Here is a 16,330-nt window from a genome sequence, read left to right on the forward strand (position 1 = left end):
TAACTCCTTTTAAAGATTTACATAAATCATACGGTTTTTAAAACGCTTGAAATTATGAAAGATTACAAAAACGCAACTTAAAATGTCCAACTATAAATTTGAGTTTAATACTAAGATATTTAGAATAATCGGACAAAATCTTAAAACTGAGGAAAGCAAGAAAAAAACAATAAAAAAATATAGTTCGTTTTGTCAACATGTAATCCCCTTATTGTTTCGTGGCTTTAAAAATGTTTTGTAGACCAATACCGTCTAATTGACATACTGTCAACCCTGTGTCATTGCGATACATGTTCGATCTAATATTGCATGGTAAAATAGAGTTAAGACTTCCAAATAACAGCATTGCACAAACGTTTTTGACTAAATAAATGTTAAACACGCATAGCGTAAAAGTTCAGTAAAATAACAATTTTACGTTCTTAAATTATTGCGAATTGCAACGATGTCTATAAAAATAACTAATCCAACGACAATAGAAATAAAGATCATCCCAACATAGCCTATATATTCCGATGATGGACGCTTGTCTTTTGCACTGTTATGCTTTCGGACATATGAAGACAGGTTCTTTTGGTCTACAGTAAGATTTCTCTGCAATTCTAACAGAACTGGTTTCAGCATTTCTCTCAATTCCTCAAGTGTGTGGTTTGTAGCGTTCAAGGTAGACCAGTAATTCAGTTTTTGTTTGTACTCACAGGAACATAAACATAGTGGCTCTAAAATGCAAAGAACATTTTTAAATTGATCATTACGTTATATAAAAGCTTGTAAACATATGAATGAATATAAGGTATAACAGTTGTTAGAATAATTTTTACTCGTTATTTACGCTGTTTATTTTGCTTACTACCGACACTACAACGTCTTATTCAATCCATGTAAAGATTAATATTAAATATGCGATTTTATTCAAACATATTTAAGCTTTTACTTAAGTGTACTCTTGGGGGCAACAACATTTTTACGATAAAGTTAACATAATCATAATCATAAACGTAATTTATCTTTTTTTCAAAATTTTTTTTTTTAGCAAATTGAAATCGATTGCATTTGTCCATAGAACCCAATGAGTTGATTGAAATATGAAAATAAAGAATATTTTACATGCGATTCATCTTCCTACAGATAAGCTCGAGCTAAAGGTTAGTGTCCGTTTGGTTGTGTGGGCTGTCGGCGTTCTTACTGACTATAAATATGCTTCGAGCTTCATTATATAGCTTACATTATTCACTTCGCCTATATCAACTGATCAGTCGCTCCGTAATTCTCGTATCAAATAAAGGCAACAGTATTATACCGCTGTTCAAAACTCATAAATCCATGGACAAAAAACAAAATCGGGATAACAAACCAAAAACGAACGAAACGCATTAAATATAAGAGGAGAACAACGACACAACACCGAAACGCAACACACACAGAAACAGACCAATCATCAGACAAAACACCACGAGAATAACAAATGTAACATGAAACCCAAATACATGAATTTGGGATAGACAAGTACCGTGCCACGTCTTATCTCAATATCTCAAAAATAAGAGAAAACACAAACGACTCAACGTTAAAATGCAACACAAAGAGAAACGAACAATATTATAACAATGACCATCTTCCTGACTTGGTACAGGACACTTTTAAAGGGGAATAAAAGTGGTGGGTTGAACCTGGCATGCCAAACCTCGCACTTTAATGGCAAAGTTAAATATAACATTGAAATGACAACATAATATTACAGGACTACAATACAAATAAATAGGAGAACATATTAGACACAGAAAAACATGATTAATAGATAACAAAAAGCATCAGGTTTAAAATTCAATACGCCAAAAACGCGCCTTGTCCACACAAGACTCACCAGTGACGCCCAGATATAAAAGATCGAAAGTGAAAAAAGTACAAAGTTGTACAGCACTGAAGATCAAAAGTTGAAAAGGTTTCGCAAAATACGGCATTGTTTTTATGCCCGGGATAAGAACATTCTTATTATATAGAACAATTCATGCTATTGCAAACAGTAAATTTTATCAAATGAATATGAAAGAGATATACACAAAGAAACTAAAGTATTAACTAATTACAGAAAACTAAACCTGAATACATAACGCCTAGATATAAAAGATCGAACGTGAAAAAGGTACAAAGTTGTACAACACTGAAGATCAAAAGTTGAAAAGGTTTTGAAAAATACGGCATTGTTTTTATGCACGGGATAAGAACATCCTTATTATATAGAATACTTAATGCTATTGCAAACAGTAAATTTTAACAAATGAATATGAAAGAGATATACATAATGAAACTGAAATATTAACTAATTACAGAAAACTAAACCCAAGTTTATCACAAAATAGACACACATCCGAACGTAATTAAAAAAATTGTGACGTCACATACGATGGCGAAAAGACAGAAACGTTATGCCACATTTGAATTTATGAAATTTAGAAACAGCATGACGTCACATATGAAAAACTATCATTCAAAAATGAGATAGAATTAGGATTGATTTAGAACTAAATACTGATAATTCATTTAAACAAAATGCATGTTGCAATACTTATTAATAGCAATTAACTGTAATATATATATATGTCCAGTTTGTTATGAATCCAACTTCAAACGTAAATAATCGTACAAAATTTAATATAATTAATAAAGAGGAGGTGATTAATTTTTCTATACGTCATACCTAAATATATAATAAGAAGACGTCAACACATTTGACAAAATCTGATGAGAATTACAAATATAACATTAAACATGTAAACTAAATACATGAATTTGGGATAAACAAGTACAGAAACACGTCTTATAGTAATGCGAATTCACATTCAGCAAAACGGTCACAATCGGGAATAAGTCACGTTTGGTAATTAAAAGATTAGACGACATAATGACAAACCACAATCTACCATGTGGTAAAAATGTCCTTAGCTAGTTTGGTTAAAGAGACATCATATGGATCAACCAATCCGTGATGGTGTCCATAAAATTTACGGAGTGTCAATTTTAATCTGTCCTCCTCATAACTTTGTTGGAGCAGTTTCTGCGTAAGGAGCACACTCCTGTATATGAAGTCCGTATAGTGTGAACATGCACGTGAATAACGTATCAATTGTGATATGTAAACACCATACGAAGGGGCAGAGGGTATGTTACTGCTGAGAAATGGGAAATTGATAATTGGTTAGTTGAAATCGTCCCGTTTATCATAGATTTTTGTGTGAAGTCGTCCATCTACGTCAATATTGAGGAAAAGATCAAGGTATGAAGCAGTCCTTCTAGTATCAGTAGTATCCTTAATTTCAAGTTCACTGGGATATATCAGATGTAAGTATTGGCTGAAGTATGGGTTGTTCAACGATAAAACATCATCAATATATCGAAAAGTAAAATTAAAGAATTTCGCAAGGTGCTTTTTCGTTTTGTCTTTTAGAAGGTTCTGAATAAATTCTGCTTCATACGAATACAAAAACAAATCAGCCAGCAGGGGTGCACAATTAGTACCCATTGGCATACCGACTGTCTGTTGAAATATAAATCCTCCAAACTCAACAAATATATTGTCGATCAAAAAGTCCAGCATTTTAATAATATCATCTTCAGTATATGTTCTGGAAGATTCAGTGTTATTCTTCACAAAATATGAAGTATTGTATCCCAAAAACAAGAAATTTGTATCTACGATTCCCATTTTTATAGAAAAAGCTCTGTTTTATGAGTTGGTGAAGTCGATCTTTCAACTGAGCATGGGGAATAGTAGTATATAGCGTAGAAAAATCAAAAGTTTTTATGTTGCTGCAAAATTGCAAAGATTGTGATCGAAGGTTAAGCAGTAGATCTTTCGAATTTTTGAGAATCCACATCTGGTTAACACCACTGGTAGAATATATCTCCTCACAATATTTTTGAAGCCCATCTTTAACTGTAGAAAGAATAGTAGTCAATACTTTAGAAAGATGTTTAGTCGAACATTTTGAAGACCCAGCTATGTATCGTTCTTTATATGGAGTTTTGTGTAATTTAGGTATCCTGTTTAATGAGGGCAAGTTTTCTTCGTTTTCTTTGATGTTGATACCAAAAGAAAGAAGGACAGATTTATGATTTTGTAAAATTTCATCCTTGGTAAATGATGTTAAAGAATATGTAGGATTACCAGTAGTTTGATCAATTCCAAGCTCTGTAGTGAGACATTGCAAATAATGTTTTTTACATATGAAGACAATATTATTGGAGGCTTTATCTGCCGGAACAACGACATATTTGTCATGCAAAGAGGATAAAGCATCCACAACCTCCGAATTCTTGAAAGGGTTAGAAACTCTTGTACTCATATTACATCTTGTTTTTGTATGCGCCTCTGAATGCATGATCGAATAGCTTTGATCCATTCAGACAAAGTGTCCAGTTCGGGTTCGTCTGGTTCGCGCTTTATCCGTTTTCTTGCATAGTCCTCAACTGCATCCATCAGTAACTTGAAATTCTTTTTCCAGTTGATGGGCTGGGGGATTCTATACTTTGGTCCCTTGACTAGCAACTCTTTTAGTTGTTTATTGGTAACAATACCAAGGTCACCAGTAATAATATGACCAGCTGGACTATAATTGTATTGAGAAGATGCACATGAGCAAACCTTTGAAATGTGAGCAAACATTATCAGCGACGTCACAATATCTGAAGAGAAGATATCAGCGACATCCCTATGCATGAGGAGACGTTATCAAAATTGCTTTGATAAAGCTATCTATGGAAAGGGAGCAAGACCGGTAACAGAGCGAGCAGTGATTACGATATCATCGAGAAGAACACACAATAACCTATTCACTTTTTTAGCAATACTGGACAAATGTAATTTTATTACTGTAGACAGTCGGCAGATTTGTCGGCTATGTATTGTATACCTGAATACGTTTTAAAAGGCTTTGTTTTGTTAATCCGAAATCTTCTAGATGTTAGACCATCTTTTCCAAATAATACTATAATAATAAAACACAGTACTATAAATCTTAATTACCTGGTATTGAAATAATCCAGTCACCAGTATTTCCATATCCAGTCATTATACCTACTGACTGGATAGTGAATGGATTAGGATCTATCCAGGTGTAATATTCTCCAGTGTGAATTGAACCACCTTTTCCAAATTTTATATGGCCGTTATGCCAAGAAATCCATAGTTGACGAAAATTGTTACTATCACTATCCAGCAAATTTTGAACCGAAAATTGATCTATTGTTTTAAATATTCCAAACTCGCGTCTTCGTAAGTAAACATGGTTATTTGTACCGGCATAAAGTAATATTTCATAAAATGCTTGATTTTGATCTTTGTCAGATCGTTCAGTCAAGTATATTCTTGCACCTTTACTCCCTTTAAATTCAAAGACAAGTGAGTCTTTAAAAAGTTCTGAGTTATTCAAGAATAATACGTGATCAAGAACATCCGGACTTCCTGCATTAATTGAACCAGCATTACCGGTATGGATTTGAATTTTTACTGGATCACCTGAAATATAAACTTGTAATTCAACATGTTCAAAGAACAACTTTTGCTTGAAGACAACAACAATACAATAACGATATGATGTCAAATATAAGTAGCATCGGCTATATGGTGCAACTTTATAACAACAAAGTTTCTTCATGAAGGTATGTTGTAAATTAACTAAGTTGTGACATTGTTAAAGACTCATTGATTAACATCTGAAGGTTCCAACTGGTATACACTTGAGGTTGTAATTGACCTTAATGACCTGAAACAAGTTAAGTATTGAAGTTTGTAACTAAGTGGCTAGTTATGCTATAACAATGACAAAATGCCTAACTGAAAACGAATATATTTCAACAGAGAAAACTGAAAAATATAAAAGAAATAAAAAGTTTATTACAAAAAAAATATATTTAGTATTGCCCTTTGGTAATCATCTCAGCTAAATATTTTTGCTAATTATGAAAATATTTTCCCGTCAAAGTCCCTGAATCCTGAGCAGTAGTAAAACGTAGTTTGCGCGAACTATTGATGCTTGCGTAACAGTGGTTGACAGGAAATTCGACATGACCTGACCTATCAACCGTAGTATAACTAATGGGATTTGAGTTGTTCATGTTGTTAGTTGATAGAATTTGGAGGATAAAAAAATGTTCTTTAAAAGAGTGACCAGTGATAAAAAATGCAATGAATTATTTTTGGTAAGACAAGAACTAAATTAAATGGAGTTCTTTAATAGTTATCCCACAATACGCGGTGTGTCAGTGTAAGATTATCACGATGGCCAGAGGCCAGAGGGTGATCTTACACTGATACATCTAGTCCGAGTGGGATAACTATTTTACATCCAAGCTCTTTTAGATTAGACGAAAAAAACATTTACAATTCATAAAATTTAGTTTGGAACGTCACACAACCGTTATAATATCTATAATACTAAAATTACGAGGTCCAATTTGTCAGCCGTCATCACGTAAAAACGACGAATCAAGGAATTCAACTTTATATATAACTAATATAGTACAAAGGTGTAGATTGGAAATTACACCACTCCAGGCCATTTTGTTTTCCACGTAATTAATACTGCCAATAATTAAGAAGTTCCGGGTCGAGTCCGATACCGATACCAATAGTATGTTCACCTGTTACCGATTACCTTGTCTGTACGTTCCGCATCTGACAGGCGCATCACCAAACGGTGTATTCAGGATTAATATGCTATATAGTATTACACGGGTCATAATCACAGGGTTGACACTACTGTATTGTCAAATTGTTACCTATTGTAGTACTTTGATCAGTTAGACTTTCTAAGATAACAATACGAATACTTAAAATCTGGACTAAAAATAAGGCGTATAGGTAGTTTTCAATTTGTTAACGGACGTAAAACAGCGAATCAAAGAATTCATCTTTATTTATAACTAATATAGGACAATGTTGTTGATTAAGAAATACTCCATTCCAGGACCTTTTGTTTTCCAAATAATTAATATTACCAATAATTGATAAGTTCCAGTTCGACGGGTTCAAACAGAAAGATTTGAAAGCAGAGAAAACTGTGTATCTTATAATCGGCATGACTTTATCAAATGACAATACTATATTTGCCAATAATTAAGAAGTTCCGGGTCGTGTCCGATACCGATACCAATAGTATATTCACCTGTTTCCTATCACCTTATCTGTACGTTCCGCATCTGACAGGAACAACACCAAACGGTGGTTTCCGGATTAATATGCTATACTATATACACGGGTCATAATAACAAGGTTGACACTACTTAGTTGTCAAATTGTTACCTATTGTAGTATTTGAATCAGTCCGACTTTCTAAGATAACAATACGAATACTAAAAATCCGAACTAAAAATAAGGCGTATAGGTATAGTTTTCAATTTGTTAGTGTGCATGACATAAAAAAGCGAATCAAAGTATTCAACTTTATTTATAACTAATATAGGATGATGCTGTTGATTAAATACATACTCCATTGCTTTTGTTTTCCAAATAATTAATATTACCGATATTTGATAAGTTCCAGTTCGACGGGTTCAAACAGAAAGATTTGAAAGCATAGAAAAACTGTGCATCTCATAATCGGCATGACTTTATCAGATGACAATACTAATACTAAAATAAGGCTTGCACATAGTTTTACACTTCAATTCAGTCACGGACCCGTGATAGCACGGGTGTGTTCTAGTACTTTATATATAACTATGTGATGTATACCCTTTTAAGACCCCCGGGATCCGATGAGTAAATTTAAACTCGCCCCACTTGCCTATCGGCCCACACTATATCGCCACTTTAAAAAAAATCGCCCCACTCTTTTTGACCGACTCGCCCACTTTTGAAAAAGTTGAACAACCAGTCTGACAACTCACTCATTAACGAAAAGTTTTAAACCCCACTGAATAAAGGTCTGCGAACTCGCCCCACTTATAAAAAAGATCTTGTTTCCTTTAAGTATGTTAAATTATATGGTCATTTTTATAAATTTTCTGTTTACAAAACTTTAATTTTTTCGAAAAACTAAGGATTTTCTTACCTCAGGAGTAGATTACCTTAGCCGTATTTGGCACAACTTTTTGGAATTCTGGATCCTAAATGCTCTTCAACTTTGTATTTATTTGGCTTTTTAACTATTTCGATCTGAGCGTCACTGATGAGTTTTATGTAGACGAAACGGGCGTCTGGCGTATAAAATTATAATCCTGGTACTTTTGATAACTATTTACACCACTGGGTCGATGCCACTGCTGGTGGACGTTTCGTCCCCGAGGGTATCACCAGCCCAGAAGTCAGCACTTCGGTGTTGACATGAATATCAATTATATGGTCATTTTTATAAATTTTCTGTTTACCAAACTTTGAATTTTTCGAAAAATATGGATTTCCTTACCCCAGGAGTAGATTACCTTAAGGAGTTTGAAAGACTAAAAATGATCTTAAAGACTGAAATGACTAAAAACAATTAATTTTGTTCTGTTCATTTTAGAATTACCATATCAGATCAAAATTATTATACTTATGGATCTTGATGAATAATGTAACAGTATGTTAACGAAGTATGTCTTTGTAAATAATCAATTATGTCTAAAATTGACTGTCATTGTTGTCTGAAAATATTTTGAACTTCTTTTTTACAGAAAATTGTTATGTAATCAATTATAAGTATATCTACTAGCAGATAAACGATTTGAATGATTATATAGAACATGGCACTCTTAGACTTTTCGCTATATCTGTTCTCAACCAATACTACACCATGTAATTGTAACACCTTGTAAAAAGTTTTATCTTATACTAGCATGTACAGTGAAAATCAAAAACAAGTTATTATTTCTTTATTAACTTTTTGATGTAAATATAAAATTGTAAATTTTACCCTGGCAGATAAGTATCGATGATATCAATTGATGTTGAAAGGTTTCTCGTGCTTCGGTCGAACGAAATGTATCAAATGAGATTTTTTCAATTTACAGTGGAGATCACTTCTAACCTCTCAATAAATCTCTCAGAATCTGTCAGGAGAACGGTTCTAGGACAGTACGTAGAACTGTCACTATGACATCTTTTTTATTCTCTAGCAGGTGCACTTGTTAATTCTTGTATTTCAAATACATTTTCGTGTGACAAGAAAAAAGAAACTTATCTCACCTCTCATGGGTGTTTTACGGATACATGTCAACTCATAATATATGTTATCGAAAAGTTTTTGATATATTCAAATATTGCTCATCACAGTTAGTTCATAAACGTTTCTTAAACATGTTAAAAATTATAATACTTTTGGTGTTAAAAAAGATAAATTCATGTGAGTAAGTCAAATTGTACTAATGCCAATTTTACGGTAAACTATTGCTATCAAAAAGTACATACAGATAGAGTACTTCGGCATTGGAATGATTTTTAACAAACCTTTCTAAAATTGTTCTTTCATAAATTTCAAAATTATAAAAAATAAGGTTTCATCTTTCTGAGGCAAAGATGGTCTTTAATGGTTTGGGCATTTTTTCATATTTATTTTGGTCAAAAAGGTTTCCAACTGTTTCTGAACTATTTTGTTCATATACTTATAAGTTCCGGAAGATAGAAAAATGCAGAAAAACGATTCGGACGCATCAGATGTTGAAGTGTTGTTTATTTTTTTACAGCATTAGGTTGATACGACTGCTGGTGGACTATAAGTCCCTGAGATTATCATCAGCTCTGTAGTTTGTGCTTTGGAACAAATCAGATTGTTAACAACAATTTCTAAAATAGCTTGCTTTTTTTAATTAGCAATTATAAAGAAACTTAACTAGTAGAGCTCTTCGGACTACCGATAAAACAATTTTTCATGATGGTATTTGGTAAATGTTTGTTAACCTTTATATGCCTTATTTCATTTCTAGTTCGTACATTTTGTCATTTCATTTGTTATTTGTTCTAATGCTAATCAAAATCTGTCGAGATCATGTTCATGTTATAATGAAGATATAAGTAAATGTTTTGTACTCAGGAATATAATTATTTGCTATAACATTCTTACCTAATGCAAAATGTAATAGAGAAACAACAACATAAACCACTAGCATAGTGCATGAGAGCAAGTTAAATTACGTGGTCTCAAAAACATTATTTTTTTCTAGTATTTCGGTATTTTTGTGATTTTACTTTTTGCCAACCTTTTTATGATATTGATTTTACACAAATTTAAATTCAAATGAAGTGACAGTTTCCTGTTATCTATACATATACATTAATAATTTAAAGCAAGTTCCACTAAGATAGAAAACATTCAAGAATTTAAGTCATAACGACTGAACTCATATATGTTTATTGTTCCATGTAATCACTTCCTGCAAAATCTCTAGAGTGATGTTTAAAAACAAACGATAAAACAGGTTATTAATATCAAAAGGACACTCAAACTTTTAAGTCAATAATAAATTGTCAACACCATGACTAAAAATTAAAAGAAACAACAGTACACAAGCGACAGCATAGAAAACAAAAGACCGAGCAACACAAAAAAAAAACAAATGGGGGTGATCTCAGGTACTACAGATTGATATGCAGATCCTGATTCACACAGGGCGTCCGTCGTGTTGCTCATGATCATGTGTTCAAACAAATCCGGTGATCAGTCTTATTCGGTAGATCATATTCGGGGCAAGGATTGTAGTTACGATAATTGCAATATATTCGTTGTCAATTGTGAAACGGGAATTCTCCATAACTGTCAACAATTCGTTTTGGTGTTTGTAAAATGTACCAAAAACTTATCCCAGAAAGTTCTGTACGATGTCAAATTAGCCACTTGAAACTCTTGTTGTAATAGGTGCCAGGTGAGAAGTAACCCATGCCACTATCAAAGAAATCACAATAGGCTGTGATATATTAACTCCATTTGACGGCGCATAAATATCCTTTTGATTAATGATTTTACAATCAAAAATGATAAAATGATTTCTTGATATCTATACAATGAACATATACATTAATATTTTATATCAGTTAACAAAGCAAGAAATCATTAAAAAAAAGTTTAATTTCAAGTGGGGAATACTTGTGTTAAGTGTAGAAAAGTCAAATGATTTTATACTATTACAAAATACGAGAGGCTTAGGTTGTTTATTCTGTGAAAGATCATTATTGTTTTGTTAGCACGTTCATCTTATTAATAATTTAATGTTATTTATAAGTTATTCACCAATAATGCAAATGAAAATGTTAATGATAATGATGGTCCGTTTATTCATTTTTTATTATGGTTTTGATATATTTATTATTAATCATTTCTGAAACTTTTCAAAAAACATTGTTAACCTACTGTGGTACGAACTTTTTTTTAACTCACATTGATACATTTATTTTTTTCGTTGAATATCTTTTGATTTTAGATGAAATATCAAACATAATTTGGTGTAAGCTATTTGTTTTCTCCTGCTTGAAAATATGTGATAGATAGATTATTACATGTCATTTCCCATATGGTCCATGGTATCAGCCCACGACCCATATCAAGCCCTCGGACTAAAGCCCTCTGGCTTGATATGGGAGTCTAGGGCTGATACCAGGGCCATATGGAAAATGCTATGTAATAATCTATAAGTATCTAATACTTAATAGAAAAAAGAAATTAATAAAAATGGGGTCACAATTCATTTACGCTCACAATCTGCCTTCGGAAAAAAGCATACAGTTTTGCTAATGTCCTTTTTTTCTGTTGAACTAATAGGAAAAAAGCGGTAATATAGAAATTAAAAAAGAACTAAATTACAGAAATGGCTAAAATTTTACAATTATTTAGTTTATGTACAGCTTTTTCGAAAATAACAATAAAAAATATAGGTCACCGAGGAGTTAAAAAAGATATTTAAATTTTAATGCCAAAAAATTACATTTTTGCACCAAAGGGAGATAATTTGAAGCTTTTTCAATGATATCTTCATTTTAAAAGTCACCTGGGGCCAACACGTATTGATTTTTTGGAATAATGTTTGTACCTTATGATAAAGTAACAACTTCTTAAGGTAATTGATAAAATTTGTGATAAAAAATAAACGTTAGATTTTTTCTGAAAATTTTATACCCGCGAGCCTCCTTAAGTACTAAAATACACCCGTTATATCGCGGGTTTGTGACTGAATTAAAGTATATAACCATGCGTAAGCCTTATTTTTGTATTGGTATTGCAGTAAAACTTGTGTTTTTAATTTTGTTCAAAATACTGATATCCCTTTATAAAGTTTAACTTTCTAAGCTTTTCTTTGTTATTGTAAAGAAAAAAAACAGTTCCGGTAATGTGGTGGTGTCTCAATAGAGATTTCCAATAAAATGACTTTACTCGACATAACCGACCTAACTCAGCGTATTTCGTCCTACTACATTGAAGCGTGACGGAGGGGAGCATACACTGCATGCATGTTTGGCTATTTGAACACGCATTGTTGCTGGAATATGCCTTCAGTAAAATTCAACCACAACTGTTTTTTTTTACTCTTTAAATATTTTGTCATTAAACTTTGAATGACTTTATTGACATAAATACTATAATAGAAAAGTAAATTTAATTTAGCAACTTGTAATCAAACACACCCACCATTTTTTGTCATTTCACTTGACCCATATTTTAGTTCTTCTCACATTATGAATTTTAAAAACTACCGAGACGACATTTAGCATACAAATATTAAAATAACAAATTCCGAAGCGAGAAGGTTGCCTTTTTATTGTTTTTAAAAGATTTAACGTTAAGCACACCCGAATGTAAATGGTGTACTCGACTTTTAAAACAAAATAATATTTTTCTATAATTTAATTGAAGATAATTTGATGTGGGCAGAAATTCATATCAATTATCTATTTTTCAAAAGTACTTTTTCGTCTTTACCTTTACCAAATTATGGGGCGAGGTTTTTGTTTAAGTATACCTAAACTCATTGTCATTGTCAAAACCATGAAAGACAACTACTATGAATCGTATGATAGGTACAGATACGTATATATACGTGGTCTTATGACAGTACAGTTTAGGCGGGAATCTCAATAATCACGTGATATATACAAATCATGATTTCTTTCGTTTTTCATCATCTTAGAAATATTTTATATTGATAAAAGTTATTATGAATGGGTGTCATAGTTAAGGAATACTTAAAACTTGAGTAACGCATTTAACAAAATTATATTGGTTAGCAACAACCAGTCCCGTTACGTAAGTACGTCGAGTTAGGTACGTATGTCATTTTATTGGAAATCTCTAATAGAGATTTCCAATAAAATGACTTTACTCGACATAACCGACCTAACTCAACGTATTTCGTCCTACTGCATTGAATCATGACGGAGGGGAGCATACACTACATGCATGTTTTGCTCTTTGGACACGCATTGTTGCTGGAATATGCCTTCAGTAAAAATCTACTAAAACTAATTTGTTTACACTTTAAATATTTTGTCATTAAACTTTGAATGATTTTATTGACATAAATACTATAATGAAATAAGTAAATTAGCAACTTGTAATCAAACACACCCATCATTTCTTGTCATTTCACTTGACCCATATTTTAGTTCTTCTCATATTATGAATTTTAAAAACGACCAAGACGACAATTAGCATACAAATATTAAAATAACGAACTTCGAAGACAGAAGGTTGTCTTTTTATTGTTTTAAAAAGATTTAACGTTTAAAGTAAATTCCAACACACCCGTATGTAAAAAGTGTACTCGACTTTTAAAACAAAATACTATTTTATATAATTTAATTGAAGATAATTTGATGTGGGCAGAAATTCATATCAATGATATATTTATCAAAAGTACTTTCTCGTCTTTACCTTTACCAAATTATGGGGCGAGGTTTTTGTTTAAGTATACTAATACCTAAAATTGCACCCGATGATACAGGGGTAGCGGGCGTACTTCCCCTTTCGATCGCTAAATAAGTTTTAAAATCTCATGTTTTCCACACTATCATTTTTAGCGTATAATCATGATAATTGTCCAATTTTGTTGTTGCATCCCTTCGCTAGTCAGTATAAATTCAATAATCGAAAACTACACCCTCTTTCAAATATCTTGTATCCGGCCATAATCACGAACTGTATTGCACGGGAAAAAAACCTTAAATGATTGTCGTTTGACTTTGATAAATACTTTTTAAAAACGAACAATGTCTGAACATTAGGCATCTCGCATGTGATTTAAAAGTTTAAGACTACAAACTGAATAAGATTTTTTCCCGTGATTTAGTAGCTCACTGAATACAGAAATGTGATACTGACGTGTAATCTAATGGACACATTAAATCTGCTATACAATTATGACCACTAATAGTACTACAGATACTCTGTACTTTTGACATGACAAAAGGTCTCGCTTTTCTAGACTGTCTATGATTTTTTTATTCTTAATTTGTGATATATACAAAAATCAAGGTGTGGTATGATTTTCAATGAGACAAAAGAGGGACGAAAGACACCAAAGGGACAGTCAAACTCGTAAATCTAAAACAAACTGACAACGCCATGGCTAAAAATGAAAAAGACAAACAGAAAAACAATAGTACACATGACACAACATAGAAAACTAAAGAATAAACAACACGAACCCCACCAAAAACTAGGGTGATCTCAGGTGCTCCGGAAGGGTACTCTTCGCAAGAAAACAAATGACACAGAAATTTTAACAACTATAGTCCAACGAAGTGGTTTCATTAATGAGCAAAGCCTATACAGCATAGTCAACTATAAGAGGCTCCAAAATGACAAATGTAAAATAACAAAAACTAACAGCCAAATTAATGTAAACAAATCAACGAAAACAAAACAACAAACGATAACAACTGTATTAAAAGCTCCTGACTTGGGACAGTCACATCCGTACTAGGACAATGGTGTAACAGTACGAAATCAATATTATAAACGGACTAATTATTCTTTATTTATTAGTTGTAGTTGTTTTAAAGATAGTGTTCAACAGCTGTGGATACTATCATTTCGGTACATGGAGCTTATTTGGAAATACTAGAAATGGCTAGCTGTTTTTATGATTCGTTTCAGTCTCACGAGTCAATCCCTTTCTATTAGTTTAATTGTGATCATGATCAATTTTGATAAACATACCTCTATGATCTCCTTGGCTATTTACAAAAACTATGTATCATAGATATGCATGCGTAAACTAAGTTCTCGACATAAACTGGCTAAAATTTAAAATAAGAATTAAATCTCACGTTATACTTAAGACGAAGAAGCCTCAAGCTATACATAATACATGTACATGTACTTACGACGGCGATTAAGCCTCAAGCTATAGTATTTATGATGATACTGATGTATGTCTTATATCCAGCGACAAATATAACATATATATTGAGGATAATGAAAATTAATTATAATGATAAATACATATACCTTTTCAAACATGCCCGACAATTAAGAGTCGCATTTTCATATGCTAGCTAACAAGAGAGCGTAACCACTATACAGAAACACTTGTCTTTCTACGAGTAAACCAATACCTGCTCTTGCTCGTGAATGCATCATGCTTGGTGGAGAGGCAGAAAAATACAGTCTTAAAGTCATTCGATCAGGGGGTCCAACAGAATAATTGAATTTGTATTCGAGGCTAGCCTGCTACCAGTCAATCCCATATACAAGAATATAATTATGAATATTAAATGGGTGGTTTTTTTCAGTCGTGTAGCACCTTCACTGGTGATCCTGACTGTCATTGGATCTGTGGCATAGTTTTCACTTTTATATATATATACCTCCAAAGCGAGACAAAAGTTGAAACTTAAAATTTTCGCTAACTCAATCAATATATACGATAGCTTTAGAATCTACTTCTTATTGAATAAATACGAGTAAAAGAAAATTCCCATAAAGACTGAAGTAACATTATAGTTGTCTCAAAAATGTAACAACTATGTAAATTGACATTCTCATCCACTTGTAATTAGAGATACTTGGGGACAGGATTTTTTTAGCCAATTACTATAATAAGTTGATAGTTTACTATCCACAGTGGTCAATGCAGGTTATTAGTCATCAATTGATAATCAAGTACACCTTCTAAATTACAATCCATATAACAGAGACATATATACACATGTGTGTATATGTCTCTGCTTTAACTACGACACGTTGATTAACATTTTGATTTAATTTTTTCTAAAATTACGACAAAATCTATATAAATTAATGCATTTGTACCCACGGAAATTAAATATTATAAAACATTAAAAATCGAAAAGAAGAATCTATCTGATAACGACAAACGAAATCAATACAAATATCAAATAATAAGTTCATTAAATTTTGCAATT

At 32.1% G+C, this 16,330-nt stretch overlaps 1 protein-coding gene across 1 annotated transcript; it reads right to left on the reverse strand.

Moving 5' to 3' along the window:
• Positions 1-212: 212 nt before the first annotated feature.
• LOC134714433 (uncharacterized) lies at positions 213-15,584 on the reverse strand. The gene is made up of 3 exons (XM_063575673.1): positions 15,521-15,584; positions 5,024-5,515; positions 213-719 (listed from the first exon to the last, which is right to left on the reverse strand). Exons 1-3 carry the CDS (start codon positions 15,582-15,584, stop codon positions 415-417), a joined length of 861 nt encoding a protein of 286 aa, XP_063431743.1. The 3' UTR covers positions 213-414.
• Between the last annotated feature and the right edge of the window lie 746 nt (positions 15,585-16,330).

This window comes from Mytilus trossulus, chromosome 4, assembly GCF_036588685.1.
Source record: "Mytilus trossulus isolate FHL-02 chromosome 4, PNRI_Mtr1.1.1.hap1, whole genome shotgun sequence".
Taxonomy (NCBI): domain Eukaryota; kingdom Metazoa; phylum Mollusca; class Bivalvia; order Mytilida; family Mytilidae; genus Mytilus; species Mytilus trossulus.